The sequence below is a fragment of the Pseudopodoces humilis genome, chromosome 1, assembly GCF_049639895.1.
Source record: "Pseudopodoces humilis isolate 2021_Gansu_Grassland_sample_001 chromosome 1, ASM4963989v1, whole genome shotgun sequence".
NCBI lineage: Eukaryota > Metazoa > Chordata > Aves > Passeriformes > Paridae > Pseudopodoces > Pseudopodoces humilis.
The window spans coordinates 47,375,623-47,401,980 of NC_142200.1; the positions used below are offsets into that span (position 1 = coordinate 47,375,623).

Here is a 26,358-nt window from a genome sequence, read left to right on the forward strand (position 1 = left end):
GAATTGCCTGTTGCTGGTAAGCACTCTGGAGAAGCCTTCAAAGTTGTTGACAATTTCTACCATGTCTCTATTGACCACATGAATAAAGAAAGCCTTGACAACACATATGACTGCCAAACATAGCTGAATTTACTGCCTCATTACATCCAAATGCCTGTAACAGAAGGACTGTGGGCCCTTTCCTCAGCTGGTACTTTGAGAATTAACCTTTTCAGACAGTCTGTGAATTTGAAGTACCAGCATGGAACCATTCATTTTGCACCCAGACCTGGGTGGCCACTGTCAGTTTAGTTGAGTGGCCATGTTTCATCTTACGCTTCCCGTTTCCAGATGCATACCCCTTCCTCAAAAAAATTAATAATCACAAAGGGTTTTCAAGATGAAAGTTATTCTGTATCACCCTGTATCACCTCCCACTCCACAGAGGAAGAAAACAGCCACACTGGACTGGCAGTGAAAAGCACTGTTAAGGGGACAGAGGTCATCAGATCCCATTAACCTGCGAGGAAAAGAACATTTCTCCAAATTAGACAGCCTTTACATACCATCTCTTTCCAGCCGCTGCTGCATCTCCCTGAGTTGTTTTGGCACTTGCAGTCACATTCAAGCTCTCATTTACTCATAAGACATTTTGTTTCTGGCAGTGAGGTAATGGCAGTTGTGCTCCAGCTGTTTCAAATCCCCAGACTCAGGGCTGCACCAGAATTGGTTTCTTCTAGTCCCACATACCACTACTCAATGTCAACATTTATTCCAAGCAAAGGTTTTTGCCAGGGTAAACCACATGCCAACTTTCTTCAGCAAACTGCAGTGTCAGAGAAATGACAGACAGAGCATAAGCCTTGTGCCAATCATAATTTTCTTCAGCAGCAGGGAATAAACAGTCTCAATAGTTAGGAGACAGTGATTCCAGTTCTGAGTTCTCCCTTGTTTAGGGTATCTGCTTGAGATACCAGTAACTGATGTCTGTGCCTTGCCTGTGTCTCAGTTCCTCTGCTGTTCCCACCTGCATGGGAACAACATCCCATCCCACTTTTCTTGGATGTGATGAATCATGTACTACAGTGCCTGAGGTCATTTATGTATCTAGGCAGGTTGTACTACGCACATTTCACCCATGACGACAGGGAGGGTTTTCAGCATCTTACAACAAACCAGGTGATACACAGACTCCAATCTTAGGCTGACTAAAGATAATGGTTTGTTCCTAAAGAAGCTTAAAATAACTGAGTACGTACTTGCCAGATTCTAAGTGAATTACAAAAAACCCTCAAACGAGACATTTCTGTGAGAAACAATTGCAAAGGTAGATTGAAGGAGGAAAAGGCATGATATCATCAAGTCAGAGGTTTTGTGGGTGTTCAGCCGAGTGCTTAGAGGGTTTTGACATATTCGCAGTGTCAGTGAAACAGACTGGAATGGCAAAGAAAGACATGCTTGTTCTATGGTCTAGAGCTGAAAGGCACTGCTGCAAAGCAGTTATGTCTGGAACCTACACCAAGGTACAAAAAGGGAGCAGTAAGAACTGCAGGGGAATTCATGAATGTGCCCACTGGGCAGTGCTTGTGGAACAGTCACAGAAGCTGTGTCCTGTCCAAACTGCTTGACAAAAGCCTCCTGCCCCCTGGCCATGTGTCTGAGATGTGGCAGCTCAGTGACCTGGGAAGGCAGATCCCATCGGCAGTCACTGCCATTCTCAGAGGCCAAGGTCCAGCACTCACCCACATGTGGGCTGTCTCAAAGGTGGCTAGCTGCATCCCAGGGCCCCCTGGGCAAGCCTCAGGCTAGAGATCCATGCTCCACACTGTCTGCATGACATAATTGGTACACTGGCTTTGTGGCAGCCAAACTGCTGTGCAGGGCCCACAAGTTTTGGTTTTTTTTTTAGTAGCTCAGGTGTCCATTGTGAGCAATAATGGGAAATTACTGCAGCTTCTCTTCTCCAAGCTTAGGACCAGGGGTCAAGGTTGGTAGGTGATGTGAAAAGTTGCCTATCTGAAAGGAAATGTTCATTTTACCAAATACTAGATTCTGGCTGCTGCTTGATCACAGTTGTCAGCTTGACCCTGGATGAGTCAAAACATCCCTTCTTCCCTTGATATAGGATCATGACAGAGATAATGACACTGATCTCATTTATTTGAGAGTGTGTGAGAAATGCTATGTATTAGGCAATAAGGGTTGTTGGGCAAGATGATGAATGCCTTGGAAACCCCTGAGAGAGATGCTGCCTATCAGCAGATTTCTGTTTATTGGCTGGCATAAGAGTGTCTGTCTTGGAACAAAGAACGAATGAAGCCCAGGCTACTTCGTCAATAGATTAAGAGCATTCCCACAAGATAGGCTGACCTGTCGTCATGGATGTGTATCCCACTATCCTCCTGAAAGCTCTTGGTCATCCCCAGGTTGTAAAAAGGGTCATTTCTTCCTACTTTACTGATCAATTGAAAGCAGGGGCATAACTACTGCTAAGTATATACATACACACTTGCTCCTCAGAACACTTAGTAGCAGTCTGAAAAGGCTGGGGCCATTCTAATGACAGTGGCGCCAGAGCTCATATTTAGCCTACTTGTAATCTGCTTGTTATAACCTTTAACTCACTGTTAAATCAATCAAGCAATTGATTGAACTTCAGTTTCACGTGGGAAAAAAACCCAAAATCCTCTCCTTGCAAACACAGGTTCTTTGATAAAGATGTCAAGAAAATTAAACAGACAGATTTCGATGCAGTCACTTTAACAAGTCACTTTAACAAGTAACACCAGACTAAAATCTAAATAAAATCTATCCAACTTCTAGTCTTTTAGCACAACAGAAATAATATACGTTTGTGGTAGTCATAAGACATTTTGAAAGACAGAGTCATTCCAAAAGTGAAGAGGGTAAAAATATAGAACAAAATCAAAACTCCAGTGAAAGGGGTACATATCTTACCTTGCTCTTATAAAGCTGCTTAATTTGCCAGGCACTGTCTACTTAAAAAAGGGAAACACCAACCTGTGAATTTTCATCTATGTCCATGCTATTATTGCACAGCCACGATGGAGAAATAAAAAATGGTTTGTTGTAAACACTCTGGCTAGAACCGAGAGGAGAGGAAGGTGGATAGAGGCATGTAAGGAACCAAAGTCATCTAGTCACCAGCTTTACCACCAGCACACTCTTAAGAATGTGAACTAACACTCTTGCCTTTTCCTGGGAACTCTCCAGAAGGGCAGAATCACTGACTTGGCCTCCTTGACAGGACTGAGCAGGGGCTGCAATTTAGCACAGTCATTCCCTGCTCCACAGCACACCATGACCATCACCCTGAGTGGCATTTTCTACACCTGCTGGAGAAGCAGGGAAAAGTCCTCACTGTTTTCATGATGAAGAAGTCAAAGGAACGTTGTCTTCATGTGTGGTACTTTTATCATAGAATCATATTGAACTGAGATTTATCATATTTTGGTTTTGAAAGAGCAGAAATGCTTCATTACCCTTCCTCACTTCAGCAAATACACCACTGGCACTGCCAAACACTGAAGCCAAGAGAAGGATCAACAGCCATTTTAGACCCTGGAAGACTGCTCCAAATGTGAATAAATGAGAGTCGGGGGTGGTATTGAATGAATGGTGAATCCAGCAGCTGGCACCTCTGGAGGTGCAGGAAAAAAAGGTTGGGATAGATTTTCAGGGGGCAAAAGTAAAATGCACAGATCTGTCAATTTCCCAGTATGTACTTACCAGCAGCCTCAGCTAGAGACTCAATAACCTAGCAGCAGGACACAAAGGAAGTGCTCCTACTGGCAGTAGCTTTTTGATTACAGAAAGGAATGCTTTCACAGCAGTCAGCTTTCCAGTTGCTACATGACTAATTCATCAAGACTGCTTGTATTCAGGTTTCCCTTTTAGATTTCCAGTCTGTTTCTCAGACCCTGCTGAGTTTAACTAGGTATCTGTCCTGTCTTCTTTAAGAATAAAACAAAAACAACACAATGGCCAACACGTTTCTCCTTGCCTACAGTAAATTAAATACTAAGATGGACAGTGTTCTGTAAAAAAACACACTGCTATAAATACTTCAATACCCAACAATACCTAACAACAGTGGTTGTTTGACAAAAATTTGACAAAAATTATGCCTTTAAAGAGAACGTTAAAAAATATAATCAATGTGCTTCCTACAAAAAACGTTTGCATGCAGAACTATTGAGGAAAGCAAGCCCAAAGAGTAGGACCAGAGAAGAACATGAGAAACCTGACACAAAATCCTACATCCATATATATAGGAAAGAAATGCTAAGCTACCTCCCAGTGTCTGATATGCTGTCTATTTGGGATCCAGGGGCCAGTAACTCTCTGGTCAGGCTCTCAGTATCTTTTTTTTTTTTTTTTTAAATTCCCTAAATGCTGATCAAGGTTTGTTCTTAGAAATTTCTGAGAGCAAAACAATGCTTGGGGCTCCCCAAGTAATATGAAGTGGCAATGCTAGAAACCAGTCAGGGTGAGCTGCCCAGAACCACCAGAGAGAACAGCATTTGGCATTAGCCTTGCTCCATTTCCACTGTGCACAAGGGAACAGATGCTGTTCAGTTCCCCTGCATTTCTACCTCGTTTTGAAAATATGACAGAGACAAGAACATATGACATCTGCCATGCTACACCCCTCAGTCAGCTTCCCTCTGCCCAGTGAAGTGTGGTACCTCAGCTGCCTGCCTCCATCCTATCTCACTCTCCCCCTTTTCCTCCCCTATGCTAAGGGAGAAAGAAGCTGGGAAGCTGTTGCTGTTTCTGTAGCTAACACTCTTTCTGTGTCACTAGGAAAAAGTGCAGAGAAAATAATCTGGTCCTTGAGGATATGTTAAAGTCTGCAGCTGAGGGTGAAATCTGCAGTGGGTTTTGCTTCCAACTCTCAACAACGTCATAACAGTCTCTCACAGCTGACACCCAGCTAGTCAGGATTCTTGATCAGAACCCAGGTTTTACACTCAAGGCTGTTACATCCAAAATACATGCAACCACCTCATTTCTGTCTCCTGACTCCCCACCATCTTGGAAGGGTGTCTGTTAAGAGATGTGTATTTGGCCAGTCTCACACTGACAGTCACACTCCTGCACTGCCTGGAAGGTCAAGGGCAGTTTTGTTGCTGCACTACAATGAGGCTGAAGTGGGAACAAGATGTGTGTCTATGAAGGCACCTGCACTTTGAGACATTTGCACGGGGCCCAGGTACCTACCGCACGAGGCAATAGTTACTGAGTGAATCACAGTTCTGGACTTAGGCAGTTATCCACCCAGCCCTGCTTCTGGTGCCCAGATCAGTTGCTCCAATCTAGCCCTAAATTCCTTAAGCCAGGTGTGAGGATTTGAGTCTCCTGCTTGCAATGTACTGCTTAGTTTATGTTGAGTGCTCCTGTGGTTTAAACCCAATGGGATTGTGTAGCTCTAAGTGATGCTGTGGCGGGGGAACATTGGCACAAATACAAACATCTACAGCATTTCCACGGAAAACTTAAAAACTGAGAAGTTTATTGAACAGTTGAAAATAAATAACAAAAGTGGGGGCTCATTAAGTTTACTTCTTTATACTCATTTATACTCACTCCAGCTGCAGAAAACGTGTTTTAGGATAAACAGTATTGTAGATGACTGTGGGTAAGACAGCATTCTGCCTTGTTTCTGCCCATTAGCAAACTCTGTAAGTCTTTCTTTAAACAAAAAATACCCCAACCATCCAAAAAACTCACCCAACCCAACAAAAACCCCCTCCAAACCTTTCCAAGGCTACTTTTCAGTTGTAATGGCTACTCACAAGCCTGATGAAATGACAATTCAGTGGTTGCAAGGATAAGAACACATAAGGTCCTTTTCATAACGCTTTATGCTAAAGCAGGAATGTACTTTATCTAAATAGTAGGATCGTACACATGTTTATGTTTGGAAGTTTACTCAAAAATAGTATGAAAATATTAAAATACTACAGCTTGAAACAACGCATGACAGAAACAGTCTGCAGGCCTAGCATGCAGAATGGGAATCACAAGGTCTGGGTGGACAACAGGGAGGAGCACAGATTACCAGAAATTACACGATTGTTCTCATTAAAAATAGTAAAACATTAATTACATTACAGGAAATACTAAAAATACAGTAAACTTTGCAGTTTGTAGGTTCTGTAGGAAGAATGGTTTTAGTGCTGTATTAGTTATTATTGAAACTCAAACAGTACTAGCTCCTTGACCTACAGTGGCACTGTATATACATGCCAGGATCTGCACTTTGAGTCGTACTGGTCATTGAGACAGGTAACATTCAATGAGGTTGAGATAAAACATTGGCTATCACAAGAAAAAATGTATAAAATTCCCTGAAAAATTAGACAGAAGTGAACAGTGGCTGCTAATCCCAGAGAAAGCAAGAGAGAGGATATGTGCTTGCCTTACAGCGTGGCAGTTACTGCCAGCTGAGAGTTTAAGTTGGACTTGCTCCCACAAGAATCCCAAGTCCATCTGTCTGTCCACCACAGGGGTTTGTTTTAAGCCCAGGCAGAATTGTTCTAAACCATTCCTGCCAAGGACCTGTGAACCCGGCTAGAAAATGTCTCTGTTTTAACAGCAATAATGCACGATGAACTCACAATCCTGTATGGAAGTACAATTTACAGAGGACAAAAAAAACCTCATGAATGTTTTATTCCCATCCGTCTCCCCTCAATGTGAAGGCTACTCTGCTTTTGTCCCCCTCCCACCTTCTCCCCTCCCCCACCTCAAATAATCAGATGCAATCAAGGTGAAATTTATTTTGAACCAATTCTGCAAAACAGTTCAACAATGCCATACTTTATAAAAATACTTAGTTACATAATTAAACTTATTACTATTTATATAAAAAGTGTGAATGTGAATTTTAAACTCTGTTAAGATAAGAACCACATCAAGGTCTTCAGGTGAAACAAATAAATTTTCATAAACATACAAACTCTTTTGGAGAAGTTTTATAATACACAACCATTTACAATGAACACGTTCATTAAGTTAGTGTTTTATTCCTTTACTATACAAGTGTTATTACAATGAACTGTTCCATTCAGTAATTAAAAATCCATACAATGCCAGTGTCATTTTTGGCATTTTTTGTTATGACTGTATTAATACATAAACTCATATGATTGTGTTATTAATTTTAAAATATTTAGAAAAATTAAAATTTCTTCATATTTTTGGGTTTTTTGACTATTGTGTGTCTGTATTTTTTTGTTTTGTTTTTGTTTTTCTTACAGAAAGCCCTTTTAAAATTTGATAACCATAGATGTATAATTGATGAGCAATGATGAGGGAAAATGAAAAATGATGGCACTGTTTCTACACAGACCTATTTGGTAGTTGGATTCAATGTAGTGTAAACCCATGAATGTTAAGTTTAGTACCAGAACTATATTACCAGCTTTTCTGAATTCATTTGTTGGATAGTTTTACAATGATGAAATGAATTCCAAGCTGGTAACTAAGAGTGTTTCAAAATTAAAGTACATAAGCTTGATCAGAAATTCAAGAACCTCATGCTAATTGTTGAGTAAAAGACATGACATTATTGCTTGATATGTCAGTAGCCAAAGAAGATAAATCTAGATGTAGTGTCAGCTGGGCTGAATGCCAGCAAATTTTATTACTTGGACAATATTAAATATATTGTATCCCTTTACTTTTTAAACTTTCACATTTTCTTTCATTTATTTTTAGTTAAATAATTCTGTAGGAAGGGCAGAAGTGGGAAGAGCAACTGTGTGTGTGTCTTAATAGTCAAGAAAAGCAAAAGTGCAATCAAATCCCTGAACTAGTGACAGATAGCACTTGTGGCACCACCCTTGTTAACACTTACAAGCCACATACAACAGTACCAAACCTGTCTCTGAAAAAGGACTAAGAGATGGCCATTTACCAGCTTCAGTCTTGCTTTCCTGGTGAACTTTGTTCAGGTAGTCTTCCCATACAAAAGCTTGCTGTTTCATTGGAGCTTAAAAGATTAAAGGCTTTCCCCCCATGATTGTATTACATAGCTTCAAGTTCAAATATCATCATACTTTATCAACACAATTTTATAAAATATTACCTCATTTTCTAGTTACCTTCATTATTCTTAATTAGCTATGCAGAAAGAAAAAAAAGGAATAATCTCTCATGCTACTTTCCAGTTATATTAATACAAGTATTAACACAGTGCATTATGCTCTCTAATCTCACTATTGAGGTCTACCATTTAGATCAAGTTTCTCATTCACTGTTCCAATTTCTCTTTTTACCTGCCTACCCTAATTAAGTCCATGAAAGTGGAAGCTTAAAGATTGAGACTATAAATCAAACACAGTTGTACCATCTTTTGTTTTGCAGGGGTGGGGGCACACACACATAGTTTTAAACACAGGGAGTTTAACTGAACCGGAATAGAATTGCTTGGTCCCACAACGTTCTTCTGCTTTAAAAAGGCCTCACCCCAAGGACACTGATTCCAGACAATTCCCTCATTAGTAGTAGAATGATTAGCAAACACTGGGAGAATAAAGGATTTGAAACATTGTTTTTTCTGCTATTGTTCACACCAACGCTCATTTTTTCTGCCCCGTATTTTCAGTAAGCTTCCTTTGGACCCTGAAAAGAAGTTGGGAAAGAGGAAAAAATAAAAACATGTCATTGGTAAATCGTAGTATAACACTTTAAAAGTGGTTTTGTGCAACTGCATTATGAAATTCCAGTTTGCCATTAAGAGCATGCAAAGTAGCAAAGATTTTCTTTCCTGTGATTTCTTAGAGACTTCAGGAATTCTTTGCAAGTCTTTTACATTTGGCAGATTTGTGCATGTTATATAGACTGTTGGCTTATAAATTGTCTCCAGGCTGGTACTGTGGTTCTGTAGCAGTAAAGTAGTCCTCCAAGAAAGACTGAATATACTCAAATGTTGGTCTCTCATCAGGGTCCTTCTTCCAGCACAGTTTCATTAACTCATGGAGAGACTCTGGGCAGCCTTGCGGACAAGGCATCCTATACCCACGTTCCACTTGTTCCAGAACTTCTCGATTCACCATTCCTGAAAGGAAAGCATATTTGCTCTGAATGACATTATGCAAAGAACAGTTTACCAAAGTTTTTCAAGAATCTCTGCAGCTGCAATGCATGTGATTCTACCAGAACAGAATCTTTAATGAACACACTTTATAGTGTGAATTAATTTTTTTCATTTTGCATTAAATACATTTTCTGAAAATTATTTCAGTAAATTGGTAATTCCTCAACACCTGGTACTTTTCTCTTTCTCCCTCTCCCACTGTCTTGGACCTGTCCTTTCAGAAAGGAGACTCAAGTACAAATAGCTTCTCCCTGCCTTAGGTTCCACTCAAGGACCGCTTAATTTGAAATCAGGCCAAGAAAAAGGCTTTATATATCCCTAACGGAACTGCCTTACAAATTCCAGATCCAGCAAAATATCTGCTAAAAAATGTTTCATTTCAAAAACTGGTTTAGCAGGTCCAGTGTACTGATGCTCTCTGTAGCCTGGGAAAATGTCAAAAGTAGAAATATCAGGGACAGATAGGAAACATAAGGATCCCCACTAACTTGAAATAAACTGTCAGTCACATTTAAAAGTGCTATTATGTTAAAACTGTTCAAAATATGCAATATTTAATCTGAAAATAAACAAAAATATCTTTCTGAACAAAGGAACCAGGGAGGTGTGACTAAGTTTTTGTCTCTGCTTGTCAACTGTGGGCTCTGAATGAAGGGAAAAAGTACAAAAGGTAATTCCAGAGGCACAGAATACAACAAAGAAAAGAAAAATCTATTAAATCTTCCTGTTACCTGGATATGGCACTCTCCCCTTAGTTACCAGCTCTGTCAGTAAAATTCCAAATGACCACACATCCGACTTGATTGTAAACCGACCATACAACGCTGCTTCTGGAGCGGTCCATTTAATTGGAAATTTAGCTCCTACAAACATTGGAAAGACAGATTCTCAGTTTTCCCTTGCTAATCCACAATTTGTTTAAACTTCAAAATATTTGGAAAAAAATAATACACTAAAAACATTTTTATACTTTGCTTTATTGATAAAATTCAAGGTAGTATAGTATTGTAGTATTTCTCAAACTAGGACAGCAACTACTGGCTACAATATCTGGAAGCATTAAAGACATCTGAGAGTCTTATTTAAATATGTTTCAGAAAGTGAACCTGATGAACAACATCTCTGGAATCCCATTTCTCTTCAAACTGTAGCACATTTTATCCCCCAGAAATAATTAAAAATGCTTTTTGAAAGCACAAACTGCCACATAACTTTGAACAAAGGAACTTTACTAGGATTACACCTAGGCAAGGGGCTCACCTAAACATAGCTGTGAAAGCACACTTCCATGCATGATCTTTATCCATGAACACACAATACACAGGCATGTGCTGCTAAATGTAATAGTTCTAAGCAACTGAAAGGCAATCAGTCTTATTAATTAAATAAATTAACTGGCCTTACCTTGTCTCGCAGTGTACTCATTGTCCTCTATTAACCTTGCTAAACCAAAATCTGCTATTTTACACACAAGATTGTCTCCTACAAGAATGTTAGCTGCCCGGAGATCCCTGTGGATGTAGTTCATTCTTTCAATGTAAGCCATGCCGTCCGCAATCTCAAAAAGAAAAGTGTTATAAAAGGTTATTTTTCATGACTATATACATCTCTCCCAAGTATTAAGCTGCACCCCTTTATTTTAGCTCCATTCCCATTGTGTAAGTATAGGAATTATAACATAGCAACCAAGAGCTTGCCCCTGATTAGTGTGTCTGGCTGCTAATTGCAAGCCAGACTGTTTCCTTTCTGACAAATTACAACCCACAAGAGAAGGTGTAAGACAGAGCAGCATACAACAGCCAGAACATACAATAATTTTGTTTAGTTGATATCTAATACCTCTTCTCTAAGCACAAAATACAGTGTTTTTGGTACCTGAGCAGCCATGTCGACCAGCTGTGGGAGTTTTAAGTATTTTCCTTCCCCTTCTTTAAGGAAGTCTAGCAAGCTGCCTGTAAAACATGACACATTTTGGGGGAAAAAAAGGAAAAAAACCAAAAACATTAACTTGACCTGAAAACACAAGTGAGATTTTTTTTTTTATTATTCTTAGACATTAAGATTGACACATTTATCCCATGAAATCTGTACTTGCAAATAACTAAACACTAATAAAACAGACTGCTGTTTTTGGCAACACATTAGAAATTTTCCAGTGTTGTTGGGATCAGTGCTCCTCCTAAGCTGGAGAAAGCTGGACTTTCTTCCACTGTGAGATTTATAATTACAGAACAAAAAAACCTCTATTCCTTACTTACCTTTTTTTGCCAGCCCAAATCATATATTAGAGAAATTATTCTGAAATTTTTTCTTTTATTTTCTTACATTTGCTTATATTTGCTTTTCCTTTCTTACAGGGAAAACTATTTTCCGTTCTTTACGATACCTTATTTTCTCCCATTTATATAATGCAATTGTACCCAGAACATTACATGAGCAGTATCTGAAATCAGTTCCAAGGACCTGTGCTTCTGTTAAGACAACAACCTTTACCTGAGCAGTAAAGCTTTATCTCTATGTAAAAGTTTTCCCTACAGGCAGCATTATGTCACATGAGGTAAGAACATGACCTCTTTCCTAAGAAACTGGTGAAAATTGATAGCTACTCGCTCTTGTCACAGTCAACACGACAGTAACAAAATTACAAGTATGGCCATGGTGGGGAAAGAAATCACTTGACTGCATATCCTGAAGTGGATTCATAGTAGCAACTCTGAATTAGAGTTCTCCAAAATAACTTTTGTGAAGCTGTATTTTTGCACAGTGAAAGTGAAAATGTGGCAGGCCAGACCCACACTGCCGCTGCTGTTTGTTGTGTGTGTTTGCACAGACTTTTTCTGACATTGGTTCATGAGATCAAAGGACTGAAGAGGAGCAAAGATTTCACGCTGATCTCTAGTAACCTGTCCACAGTGCAAAACACAATTGGATACTCTGCAGTTTGTACCTATTTATTTTCCTTGTAAAAGGGGAAATATAAAAAAAATAAATAGTTCTACCAGCTTAGAACAAAGAAGTTCTATAGGTTTTTTGTAAAATGTGAAAAGTTTGTCAAAGGAAAGCTACAAAAAGAAGCTTCCAACAGCATTTTGAAACCACAATTTAGACAAATTACAATTCTTTACTTCTGCTTTTGCAAGGTAACCAGTTCTGGTAGTAAAGTTTGCTTTTGTTTAGACAGTTATAAATATTTCATTCCTTATTGCCTTGCTGAAACCTGATTTCTGAACAATGAAAACTGATTTTGCATGGCTGTCTAGTGTTATTCAGGAACAAAAATGCAGAAGGAACTTTTTAAATTTTCTCTTCTTTTTTACCTTTTTTTAAACTTATACAACCCTTTAAAAACCCCATCCAAACATGGGAAAAAAGCAAACCCATACATTTGTAGTGCACTGAACACCACTAGCCACTCCCTTGCTTCTGTATCTTACGAGGATAGCAAAATTTCTCTGTGAGTTGAATAGAAGTCTGTATTTTATAAAAAATGGAATAATTGACTTGGAAATCTGCTGCTTCTTAACACTAATATGCTTATGATGTTTATTTCTACATTCTGCCTAAATCTCTAAATCTCTGTTTCAGCAGCAGGGGGAGGGGTAAATGATATAGAGCAAAGGAAGAAGGATCAAAGACTGCAAACAAGGGGATAAAGGAGGGAGTCTGAGGAAAAAAAGCCTCAACCTTTTTAAAATTTACTATTACACTGCTGGGAAAGAAACACTAAAAACTCAAAGCTCAACATGTTCTGTTGTTAGCATGACCTGTCTACAGGCAGCCATAATTTTATAATAATATTCTCAGCTACACCATTCCATTTAAAATGTAATGGACTGTACACACTAAAAATGAGGAGAACTCCCCCACCTCCAAATCTTATACTTGGAAGATTAGCAAGGGTGACACAGATGTGCAAAAAAAAACATGCCTCTGCCCATAATCTAAATCAGAACTGCTCCAAGTAGGTCAAGCGTTGCTCATTTTAATTTAATCAAAATTAACACTTATACTCCAGTTAGCTTATACCTAACATTAATTAAACATTTGATTTACTGCTGAGCTCTTAAATAACCTTTTAAATGTAGTATTTCTAACTATTCTGTCCCACACCTTTTGTCATGAATTCAGTGACGATGTAGATAGGCTCCTCAGAAACGACTGCGTATAGCGGAACAAGCTTGTCATGTCGTAGTTTCTTCATGATCTGAGCCTCCTGCAGGAAAGCTTCTGGCATCATTGTACCAGGTTTTAGTGTCTTGATTGCTACTTTTGTCGTTCCATTCCATGTTCCTAGAGAAACAGATCAGGTTTTATTCCCCACTGTAATAGTGAAGAAATTTTCTGCTGAAACTTTTTTTGCTTCTGTTTTCTTAGCTAACAGAATAATTATAAACTAGAACTATACTGAATATTAATTTTACCAATACATGCATGATCGTAACTGGTATTTTTTCCCTTCATTTCTCTATGACATTGTCTTTTCAGATCCCAATACTGATTTACTTACAATACTATTAAAACTTTCACAGCAACAACTGAAATGTGTCACATTAAGCTCTTACCCATCCATACTTCACCAAAACATCCTTGGCCCAACTTAACTTCCAGCCTTAAGGATTCTCTAGGAATTTCCCAGGCATCTTTTGCTAGTCCCTGTGTTTGTGGTTTCACAGTGGGACACACAGTTGTTAGCTTATGACACAGCCCATCGGCATGTTCTGGAAAACAGGAAAAATATTTAACAGCTTCACAGTTAAGGAGGGGTAAAACTGTAACAAAAGTAATATCTTAATATTGATAAAGAATTAGTCTATTTACTTTTTGTTGAAATCAGAAAGAAATTTTATAGTTGTGAATTTTAAGAATATGCTATGTACACAGTCCTTCTTCCTCACAATAGGCACAGGGTAACATTGGGACACTGGAACTTGGGCTTACCTCTGTAGTGTTTCACCAACTTCTGCAGAGATTCAAATTGTGCTCTGGTTGTGATATAGTATCCACCATTGTCAAGTTTCCTGATTTTGTAGTGTTTTACATTATCACCTCTGACCTCATCCCAGTCACGTATAGAAAGGGAATAAGCACCTAGGAAAAAAGTGACATCTGGTGCTTCACTAAAATATTAAAAGGTATTTAAGCTGTCGTTGTACACATACATGGTGTGCACATTCATGTGTATCATGGGATAGACATAATAATGTTCACCTTGCTGGTGGGGAGAGGAGGGAATGGGAGAGAGAAGAGATACACAGACACATACATACCTTTAGTGGTTTCACTCTCTCTTACTAAGAAAATACCACGCTGGTTCCCAGGATTTAAAAGTAGCCTTTCTGCATCTTTCCTGCCCATCTTACCAAAATACCACCTAGAAAAATTTAAAAGAAAATGTGTAAATAAAAGCTTCCTATGCTTTGGTACTCACAAGCAAAAGTTTAGGAATCTCAAGCACTGACTGGACTAATATTCCAAAACAGTTGCTGGGCTGCAAGCATCCCAAAGCAGATACAGATCAACAAAAGCAATGACATACATGTAATCAAAAGATTAAGACAACCTATTTCTATATGACTGTCATTTCTATCATTTACAAAATACATGTAAAGAAGCCTGTATCTGCAACACTATGGTTTTCTGCTGGTTTAACAGCAGACATCAACTGCTCTTAACACTGAAAGGAACACACTCCTCAGGCTAAGTTTACAGGCCAAGATGAATCAGACGAGACACTTTGGGGGGCACATTCAACACTGCAGCAGCTGACACCCCCTTCTTAAAAAAGTTTTGGTTTTATGTTAGAAAACAATATTTAATGCAAAGTGAGTGTGCATAAATATAATTGTATGACAGGCTCATTCTGGTTGGAAGGACCCTTGGAGTTCTCTGGTCCAGCCTCCTGCTGCAGGCAGGGTCAGCAGTGACATCAGACCTAGTTGCTCAGGATGTAGTACACTTTAGGCTTGAAAATCTTGAAGGACAGACTATCAACCTGGGCAACCTGTACCACCTCCTGGCTGTCCTCAGGATAAAAAGTTTCTTAAATTCAGCTGGAATCTCTCCTGTTTCATTTTCTGTTGCCTCCCATCTTTCTCTGCCTCAGTAGAGAGCACATTTTTCTACTGATCACTTAAGAAAAACCCTATGGTAGGTGTCATTTACTTCTCTGTGAGTAACATTTGAAATTGCTGAATCATTCTGATACCAAAAAGAACACAGATGTTTTAAAAGACTTGCATTTTTTCTTGCCTTCAGCTCTTTTACAAAAGGAGTTTTTTCTTCTACACTCCCACAGTGTGCTTGTCCTGATGAAGACCCTGCACACAGCGCTGTCCTGAGCCAGTGTTAATTTTAAGGTCCATCTTCATATGAATCCCCAGGCTTTGGAGTAAGACTTATTTCTAACTATATTTTATTTTTATTAGGTGCCTCAGAATTACAAAGTGATGCAAAGCATAAATTTCAAACATTTTTCTCTGTCACTATCATATCATCAAACTAATTTGACTTCATGAGTGATGGGAAAAGTAGCATTGGAAACTGCTGCACAGCAATGGCTTTGTGGGTGAAACATTTTCTGGGGGAAAAATGTAGATAAAGAGGGATCACTTTGTTGGCCATGAGCAGAATGGCTCATGCAATCACATGAGAATTTGAAACTTATTCTTATATTTTGTTGTATTTTCAGTTTGAGTGTTGAAGGAGATGTGCAAAGTTAGAAATGGATATGAGAGTATACGCACTGGAAACAATTTGGATGTAACCCATAATCTTACAGAAGCAAACTTGAATCTTAGTTCATAACTTCACATGAAAATACCTCTTCCCTGGACTACAACAACAATTTACAAACTATATTGTAAATATTGCTGTTTTATTTCATTACCTATAAGTAGGGTTGAATTGCTTTACTTTTCAGAGACAATTAAACATTTATATTACGGTGTCATGAAAAAAAAGCACACAAATAACATGGATCCTGTCACAAGCAGTTTCTGCTATAAATGCCTCCAAGCCTAGAAAAGGCCACAGACAAAATCTTAGCAACTTGGGGCTCTGTATTGCATTTGCACTTGTAACTCTAATTGCAGTCATAACACAAAATCTACAAACACTGTCAAAGCACAGGGATAACAAACTCTGAAGCAAATGCAGTTTATCCAAATACTGTGGGGATATATAATAAAATTAGCACTGGTTCTTTAAAATAAACAGTTTTTAAAAGCTTACTCATTCATCACCCTTCACTCTCACCTCTAGTCATCACATAAACTTATGACGAATCCCACCACTCTGTTCTGGCCAGTGTTTAGGAGCCATACTTTCTTTGTAAAGAGCTATCATTTCCATTTTACCACCACTGCAGTTGTAATGACATAAGCTGTTATTGCATAGTTAAAAAAAAGAAGAAATATTTGACTTTTTTCTTTTTTTAATCATTTTAAAACCAGATGAAGCTCAAGGTTGTAAAATAACTGAGCATCTTTGATAAAATCATTTTTTAATAGCAAAGAGCCATGTGAGAGCAGCAGCAGCAACATACTAAAGACTCAGCTTGAGATTCAGGAAACATGTTGAAAATCAGGCACTTTTCCCAGACTTGCAGTAGCAAACAGAGATGTGCATAGACCACATATCAGGGAGCTACTGATGGACAGTATCATACCTGTATATTGAAACAAGAGCTGTGCAACTTTATATTTCTAGTACAGCAAATACAATCCCTTGGAAAAAGCATAACCTAAAACTTCAGTCCAACCTACGGATTCCACATTTTATGTGATTGTCTAAGCACTTCAGGATGTTAATAAATAAATGCAGAAAGTACTGGTACACAAAGCAATATAATTTTCCAAATTCACAGCAGTCAATTAGCAATTAGCATATCAAACAATTTTGTCACCAAAAAGTTATTGCAGATTAATACATTAGCAATAATTGGGCACACAAATGGTTTTGTAGAATGTAAGGTTAGGTCATACCTAGTACATAGCTGATCTTGACTCAGGGTTTGGCAAGTGAAAATAAGGATAAAAACCTTATGTTGATGGTGTGTTGTGTGAAATCTTTAGCTAAAACCCACCCATGTTTGCTTTATATCATACACAAAGTGTACCCTACAATTTTTATCATTTTTGAATTCTCCCATCCTTTCTCCTTTAGCCCCCCATGTAGCAAGTGGGCATAAAACATCTGTGTGTGTGTCCACCTCATGCTTACTAATAATTATACCTTTGACATAATCCAAACAGCACTGCTATCCTCTCATTAATAGTATTCTTCGACTTTACTCTTAAATGTTACATATAATGAATTTAAAAACAGTATCACCACAGGGTATAAAGTGTGTTAGATCGAGAGGCTACAGTGTCTTACTCTTCTGCTTGAATGGAGTCTGCAGGAGCTACGTAATTGCTTGGGATGTAGCCTGTCTTTCCTGTAGCAATGGATCTTGCTTCCCACCAGTCTCCTTCCCTGCAATGAAATATCCATTATCTCTTCCACATTTAAACAACACAGAACTCTGTAGCACTTGTAACACACTCACATATGAAAGGCAGGTAAATTTAGGTAACATTTTATCTTAATTATGAGGGCATCTAAAATAGTTTGTGCTGCACCAACATACATCTTGTGTTCTGAGCAACACAAATGTCTCTTCTCTAATGTCTCTTAGGAATTTAATATTTTAAAGATTTGGGGCTTTTTTTTTCTTTTTTTTTTTAAATGTAAAACCAAAATGCTTTATGGCAGAGATATGTAAATAAACTTCTGAGCTGTCTAGTCTTCATCTGCCCCTCCAGATCAGAGAGTAACTCCAGGGTGCAAAGTCTGGGATGGAGCAGTACCTGTCCCCACCTTTTGTGCCCCAAAGGAGGTAGCTGTGCCTTGCTGGGGCAGGGAGAGGAAGGAAGTCACCCAACCAAGAAGATGCTTGGGGCTACCACAGTTGCTACAGTTCTATGTCTGCACCCAAACCCTCATCTAAACCTGAAAAGTTATTGTCTTAGCAGTATTATATATTTTAACCCCATGCTTGTTGAATACTGAATGTATTCAAAAAAACAAATAATAATTAAAAAAAAAACTATCTACCCTTCACTGAAATAGGATACAGATTTCCAAAAGAATTAAGGATCTAATTATTCCCAACAACCCAATGAGGTCTGTGAATGAGAACACTTACGTGTTATTTATTATCTGGAACCGTTCACCTTTCTTAAATGAAAGGTCATCTGTAGTTCTAGCTTCATAATCATATAAGGCCACAAATACAGTAACACCACCTTAAGAAAAAGAAAAAAATCCCGTATGATATAGCAGTAATGTTGCAACACTTGATTTAAGGACTTGTCCATGAAACAATTAATCAGTTTGGATTTGGAAGCAACTAAACACTCTGGGTTGCATCTCATTTTGGAAGATAGATAACCTTCTAGATAACCTTCTAATTTCTTAGGACTGCCTATAAACAGACATTCTGAAAATATGCTTCCACACCACAAAAGGCCACTAGACACATCACTGGAACTACATTAATAATTACAGCAATTATATATAGAAACTTGCATGATACATCATCGATGAAAAAAAAAAACAAACAGAAAAACCTAGCTTCTTTATTAAGCTTGTTTCTTGCTAAGAAATGCAATTCTGGAAGAACCTCCACCACCACAATGGTGAACCATCAGCCATAATTTTCACAGATGTAAAAGTTCCTGTTGGACTTAGCTATAAATAACTGATGCATTCCCAACTTTTTGAGGTTACACATCAAGACCTACCCAAGGAACTGAACCAGAAATAGGAGTACTCTCTTGAGGACAAAGACATTCCCCTACTTCAGCACTGTTGATTTTTTTGATTCCACCAAGTCTCCCCACCCGTGAAGCAGACCCTTGCTGAGGATGATCCAACAGTGCTTTACTCCAGAGAACAAGGACCAAGACAGGTCACATGAAGAACAGCTGCACTCCACCAACCCTAAGGAATCTGCTTTCCCATCCCACTTCTGGTACAGGGCATACTGTTGAACAAGTCCCCCAAAGACGACAGATGTGAGAGAGGCGGATGATAGGAAGGCTTCTACAGTTACCAGCAGAAAAACTTTTTCTATACGTCAAAGGACTAATCTTTAAAACTGGGAAGAGGGACAAGAGGAAGAGGGAAAGGAGAACAGGCTGTTTGACAGGTACAAGCTACTAGCAAAAACAAAAGAACCAAGTACCATAATTAGGAGAAAGCTGAAATAGAAAATAGCAAATAGACAATTCAGAAAGACTTTTTAAACCCTAGAAATGCTATTTCTCAGTCTAATGAACGTTTAAGAAGCCTAGTGATCATCCAAGCAATAACATTTTTAAATGTATAATACTACATCTCATATATGCACATATACATACCAAGATATACATGAAAGTCCACCAAGAGAACACACTGCATCTAATTTTAGATCTTACAATTAGCATGACAGTGATCAGAAAGGAAGAATACATAATGCAATGGCAATAATCTGTATGCAATATTCTTTTGCCATGTCACTTTTTGACATAATAGCTCCTAATCACCTAAATATTTTCATTTGGTTTGGAGTCTTCCTGTAGTTACAGTCCCTCAGTTGGCCTCAGCTGGAAATGAATTTACAGTTCTGCTAGGCAAAACAGAACAAAATCCCCACAGGAGGTTAGAGTAATTGAGGTTTTTTTAAAAGTGTGATTTATGAACTGAAAATGAATTAAAGATACTCCTTAGAAGTTAGCAGCTTCTAATTTAAGTTAAAAATGAAAACAGTTCCACCAATTTTTCTCCTTATTTACTGCATTATTTTGATGACACAAACTGATATGTGGAGCAAGAAAATAGTGAGGATACAACCATATTTACACTAACAGAAAGCCAGTGTTATGGAAACAAACCATCCCCAGAGAGTTTTTCAGCAGATGAAAACGATCAATACTCTCAGTTCACAATATCACAAAAGTTTTTAACTGCATATACAGAAACTCAAAAAACTTCAACTACCATAAACCCTCTTTTTACTCTCAGTCACAAGTGTTATTTTTTCATAGCAAAGAATAATAAAATACTTGAAGAGAACAGCATCAGCACAGACTGATTTAAACAAAGGTGTCAAATGACATTTCAAGTCTCTTGCAGCTGTTTTCTTCATGAACCACTGGAAAGTAATCTAGTTTAGCTGCTCCAGCTATCTGCAGCCACAAGACTTCCTTTAAAGATTTTCCTTTCATTTGGTCAGTATTCCATCTTCTAATCTATGGTTTTGGAGAGAAGACTTTACCTTCTTGCTCGGCATGGGGATTACAGAGCACTAGCACAGCTTCATGGAAGGCAAGAACATCAATCCATTTATCTGTTTTGATTTTCAGCAATATTCTGTGAATTCAAAGTATCTGAAGACAGACAGTGTGTAATATAGGAGCAATGTGACTAACTCAGATTTCTTCTCCTTTTCTGCTCTAGAGGAATAAAAGTTAGCTCAACTCTTTTAAGCCTCACTATAGGCCATGATGACAACCATATCATCCTCTTGTCACACATCACTGGTCAACTGGATAAGTACTACTGACACTTACATCCTGTTTGACAAGCCCATCTATTCTCCTCTCTTGTGAAGCAAAGGGAAACAGAATGCGATCCAGTGTTTTATTGGTCACAAATACAAAAAGCTTACAGCAGATGAAGGCTGTCATCTCACTCGCTCACAAAAACACCCAATTTTGATCTGAAAAAATTTTGATTGATCTGAAAAGCAGTACTGAATGTACCAAATAACTGTTAGTGCAATTTTATTTGTGTATGTATGTATGTATTTATTTAAATGTGTGGTTTTTTGTGAATGGGCCGATTTTACAGAACGAGAAGGAATAATTTAATATGCAGTATCATTTTACCTAATTGCAAAACAATGTGAGCACAAATCAGCCTGCCGGCTGATAACTGTTTTCACACTGATGAGATATCAAGACTCTTTTCAGGAGAAATCTCTCTTGTTGACTCTGGTTCAAGATATAACATGCTTAACAATCAGCAGGAACAGGAACAGGCAAGAGAACATCCCCTCTGGTCTCTGCAGCAAAGGATTTGTGGTGCCCAATGGGGGGGCTACATCCCTGATGTCTGCTTATGCCCAAGAGTGCCTGCATGCTCTGCTGGAGATTCCTACATGACCAAAGAACCAGATCTAGTAAGAAGAAATATGCCATGGTTCCTGGGGGAGATGAAATACAATAAACTTTCCTCAGCAGAGCTAATGAAAATAAAGAAATGTTGTGTTTATTTAATTTCAGCATATGTTCATCCGAAACAGGGCTTCAGAGCTGACTCATAAATGATACAGGCTAGATGTTCATTTTAATTATTTGGTTTTTAATGTACTCCCAAGAAAAGGACAATGAGGTGATCATTACCTAACAATTCATATTTGGTTTCCTGAACTGCTTAATGCCAAGGTTAGAATGTGTTTTCATGGATCTCAAATATCTTGTATTTAAAAGACTTTAAATGTCACTGGGACAATGCAAACACTTAAGCATCATGATTGTGCCAACATTAGAGGTTTGTGGGAAAACTAGAAATAGACTAATAAGAAATTATTTACTCTGTTTCATGAAGTGTCTGTACAGAGCTTCTAGAATAAATTAGTCTTTTTAGCGTCTCTCAAAAAAAAAAAGAATAAATCACAGCTTCCTCTCAAAAATACCCATCAAAATTATGAAATTTAGTTATATGGACAAAATCAGTATTTTTTTAAGAGTTAAGATTTTGCTATAGAGCTGGGTTTATAACATTGAATGTGCATGTTGCTTTAAAATGCTGTATCTTCTGCACCTCAGCCAAGAGGGTCTCTGTGTGTTGCAAATTCTATTTTTACATTTTCCATTTTGGTTTTAATATGGTCACCAACAATGGTAATTCTGCTCTTTCGTTTCACACATACTGTACCCATAGGAAAGTACACAGAATATAATGCAAATCCTGTTTAGCTTCATAAATTGATGCAATGTTGTATTAATACAACTTGAAAGTAATCACACTTGAAACCAGTTTAAAATATCAATTTCCTGAATCTGAAGTGTTTTTCATTTTGTACATCTCTCAAAGTTTAAAGCCATTATCCCATACACATCCTTCCAACATCTTAAAACTTCTAATATAATTTTATCAACTATTCCCATTAATGACTTTAGTAAGTCTAAAATTTCTCTGTGTTGTGACCCTAATTGTCTCCACAAAAATAAAAGCCAACCTTCATGCCTCAGTCACTAGTGAATACAGGCTGAATTATTATCTGAGCAGTAAAGATACTGAAATCAGGAATCTCTAAAAGGCAATTTATTTTAAATTTGCAGTTTATTTCTCTGTGGCAAGGTGTCATAGTATTTTTGACTATGACTGTCAAGCAGCTATAACAATAAATAATAATAATAATAGCATCTTTTTATGTAACACTCACCTGTTAAAGTACTAGGATATGTACTTGGCACAGCTGAAAACGAAGATGATGCTCCTCCAAAGGGTGTCATTCCTGAAGGTCCTCCAAAAGGAGTCATGGAATGACTATTAAAATTAACTGCTGATCCCTTTATTGACGGTGACTGTGTTGCTTGGCTGGAATCTGATCCATAATGACTGACATGGGAAATAACAGGTTCTGGAGCATTTTCAGTTCTGTATTTCATGGCTGGGCCTTTACCTTCTTTGCTTTTAATGCACCCCATGGTTGAATCTGTGAGAACGAGAGGTAAAAAAACGAAGAGTTCACCTTCATGTTGTGTCTTTTGATAGATAACACAGAATATTCCCAAAAAGTTAACCCAAATGTGAATTTATTACTGTTAAACCCCATGCAGAGTGTAAACTCTGATGGAAAAGTGTTCTGGAATAAAATCTAAACTATTACCAGACCAGGGAAGTCATAATTACTTTCCCCTACAACTTCACATAGTAACAGCACATTTGGATTATTCTTCATCCTGGTTACTTGATGGACTGTAAATGGTAAAAAAGGGGAATCAGGAAACAGATGAAGAAAAGACACTGGAGTCTTCTATAGCAGGATGGAGGGGGAAACAGATGTGACAAATCCAGACTCGATTATAGGAAGCAAATCCAAAGCAATTATACAAAGAAAACGAAATGGGCATTCCTGCTTTTTCTTTTAAGCATCTGTGTAATGAAGTCTTGCCCAGCTGGTGACATCTTTAAAGACATAGAGAAGTTTTCATCCATTGCCAGCTCCCCAAATACACCTCACAAACAAACCTCAGATATTGACAGCCACAGGACAGGGGTTAAGCTCTAGAGTAACTAAAATTGCAGAAAAATAAGAGTAATTACAATATCCTTAGGGATTCAGAAACAGAACTGTGCCCAGACAGGAGACATTTATATCCCTGATGGCCCAGGACTGCCACCAGCTTGCACTACAGGCAGACAGAGCCAGAGCTGTTTACCGTGGGGGCACCTATTACCTGCTGCTGAAGGGAATCAGAGAGGAGACCTGTCGCCAGCAATTAACACCGACTGAGCCTTAAGAAGTCACCACCACCTGCCATTTATCAGGTGGTGACAACTGGTAGCAGGCATTTTCTGGCTTACCCCAGCTGGGAAATAAATCAGGAGGAAAACAGCAGCGTCTATTAGATGCAGCACTAGTCTGGCATTAAAATTCCTGCATTATTTGGAGGAGGGGATTAAAAAAATCTACGCTAACTTCAAAAGTAAAACCTCTATAGACACAGAAAATCAACTGCTCCACATTCTCTAATGAATCAATTAAAAAAAATAAACAGCAGGAGTCTGAAAGCATGAAACCACATATTTTGATAAGTACAACAACAATTTCATGGACTCTAACTAAGAATTAGGGAAACACAGTATTTCCCAATGTGTGTCTAATTCTTTTTTTTCCTTCTCAGTTCCTTCTTACCTTATTAACTATTAGACACAGAAATATGGAAGAAAGTAAATTTTACTAAACAAATACTGCCTTAATATAGTCACACAGAGAAAATAATACCCTCTGTATAACTAACTGTTACAATGATAAAGCTACTGTAATTTCCTCAAGAACCATGAATCAGAGTTCCTGGAAAGAACAAGGTTCACAGACAGTGAAACACCCATAAAATTTAATGCTCAAAAAGATTAAATATATTCACCCTGTCATTTCAGCCCCTACTACTGAAATGTAATACAATTACTGACGCAGAAACAATCAGCAACAAAGTCAAATAACAGCCCTTTTACAAATCACAATTTAAGGTTTTCCACAGAATAATGAATCACCACAAAGCTTTTCAATTTCAATTCAATCACACCTTTTCAATTATTTTTACTTCACATACTATTATTGCCAACTTATTAACTATGAACAAATATTAACAGACAAGGCTCAAATATGTGCATAAGAATGCAGTGTGCCTAAATACTTCACAAAAAACATCTATCTACAGCAGAAAAGCCAGTTATTAATTCACAAGTCAAACATCCAGAATCACATCCTTTAAATTTCTCTACCACTGCAGACATTGTAAGCCAAAATACTTTCTTTCGGCCATGTGGCTGACTATTGTAAATTCTTGTCTTCCTCTGAGGCCTACTTGACTATTTTTAAAAAACTTTGATTCAATGTTTTCTGCTAGCATTGAATAAAAATCCAATCACCTTTATAAAAATGTCTTTTCTATTAGCACTGATTCCATGCCTTTGGCTAGAAGTTGAGCACAAAATTCAAAAGTCCAGCACATTACTAATGTTAATCAAGTAGATTAGAAGTGAAGTACATGGACATCTGTCCAAATGTCCATCACAAATATTTTTCCTTCCTTCTGGCATTTGTCTAACTTGTAGCAGGCTGGTAAGACTTCAAGACTAAAAAACAAACAAACAAACAAAAAATTAAAAAAATAGATAGTAAACAATTTACCAAATCCGGTAAAACTGCTGGATTCTGCCCAAGGAATTGCTGATTTGATCAAATGGCTGGTAACTAGTCCAGCTAAGGCTGTGTTAGCAGCAGGAACTTGCTATTGGTGTGCTTGAATGTCACAAAGAAAAGCCCTTATTGAAGACCTGAATTCATTCTAGAAAAACAGAATCAGCCTCTCCCTTGCTTCTCCCCTCCCCAGCCACTTCACTGTTAAGGTAATCTTCTTTCAGGGGTTAAAGAGATTAACGTCAGAGATTCAATCAGCACTTCAAAGAGAAAGACATTCAGAAATAAGCAGACAAAAATGTAAACTACTTTTATAACTGCATACCTAGAAAACAAAATTGAGCAAACTCCTTAGCTTTTTAAAGCAAAAACTACAGGTGTGAACTGCAGTAAAATACTGCGTATGCATTAGTGAGGAAGAATTAGAAGTATGAGGGGAGCTAGTAGTAAACAAATCCTGACTGCCCATCCTGTGGGGGAAACCCCCAACAACTTAGTACTGTTTAGTCTTTTAATAAATTACTGGATAAAGAACAAAAAATCCCTAAGCAGCTGGTGTGCAATGTTGGATTTGATTATTCTGGTACTGCATTTGTTATCAAAAATGTATGTAGCTGAAATAACTACAACTATTTTTATAAATCTTTGCCCGGCCAGCAAAAATATATTAAGGAATACATTTCTGTCATAAAAAGCTAACAACTCTCTTTCTGACGCACTGAACTCCTTAGAAATAGATTCAGATGGGAAATTCCTGTTTGCACTGCAGAAGTCCATCTATTTAAAGAAATGCTGGCCCAAGGTATCTTATTCACAAGCCGCTGACTTCCCACTAGTTAGATCATTATTTCACACCAGATTGGTGTCTGAGGCAATCTACTTGAGTAACTTCAGCATCTTGTTCTTTCTTTGAAACCAAGATTCAACTATGGATTCTAATCACTGTGCCCACACATTTTGGGTGGGAGAGGGTGGCAGTCAGCTTGCTGGAGGTCTGTCAAGAAACCACATCCAGAAAGGCATGGACTACAAGCCCAGCTGCCTTGTTCTGCCCTCTAGATGAAAACAAACCTATGTCAGAATGTTATCAAGTCAAAACTGAAGCTAAAATGATCACTGTTAAGGACAGTTGAAGGTTAACAGGATGCCCACAGAAATCAACAGAAAAATACAAGTAATCCAGGAAATAGGAATCAAATGAGATTTTAGTAGCATCTCGCTGGATTTGTGCTTTTTGGAGAAGTCATATAAAGAACAACGGTTAATTGCCATTCAATACTCTACGAACATCTCA

At 38.0% G+C, this 26,358-nt stretch overlaps 1 protein-coding gene across 2 annotated transcripts in view; it reads right to left on the reverse strand.

Moving 5' to 3' along the window:
- Positions 1 to 6,765: 6,765 nt before the first annotated feature.
- The window catches only part of YES1 (YES proto-oncogene 1, Src family tyrosine kinase), a 49,446-nt gene continuing 29,853 nt past the window's right edge, over positions 6,766 to 26,358 (reverse strand). Inside the window, exons 1-12 of one of the 2 annotated variants that reach the window (XM_088053207.1) lie at positions 24,794 to 24,814; positions 22,581 to 22,853; positions 18,294 to 18,393; positions 17,483 to 17,581; positions 14,374 to 14,477; positions 14,045 to 14,194; positions 13,669 to 13,824; positions 13,217 to 13,396; positions 10,982 to 11,058; positions 10,511 to 10,664; positions 9,838 to 9,969; positions 6,766 to 9,067 (exon numbers count right to left, since the gene is read on the reverse strand). In XM_088053207.1, coding sequence (XP_087909333.1) covers positions 8,859 to 9,067; positions 9,838 to 9,969; positions 10,511 to 10,664; positions 10,982 to 11,058; positions 13,217 to 13,396; positions 13,669 to 13,824; positions 14,045 to 14,194; positions 14,374 to 14,477; positions 17,483 to 17,581; positions 18,294 to 18,393; positions 22,581 to 22,845 — 1,626 coding nt within the window. In that variant the 5' untranslated portion in view covers positions 22,846 to 22,853; positions 24,794 to 24,814 and the 3' untranslated portion in view covers positions 6,766 to 8,858. Of the gene's footprint in view, positions 9,068 to 9,837; positions 9,970 to 10,510; positions 10,665 to 10,981; positions 11,059 to 13,216; positions 13,397 to 13,668; positions 13,825 to 14,044; positions 14,195 to 14,373; positions 14,478 to 17,482; positions 17,582 to 18,293; positions 18,394 to 22,580; positions 22,854 to 24,793; positions 24,815 to 26,358 lie in introns of those variants that run through there. The other variant, XM_005517228.3, reaches the window with a different exon arrangement.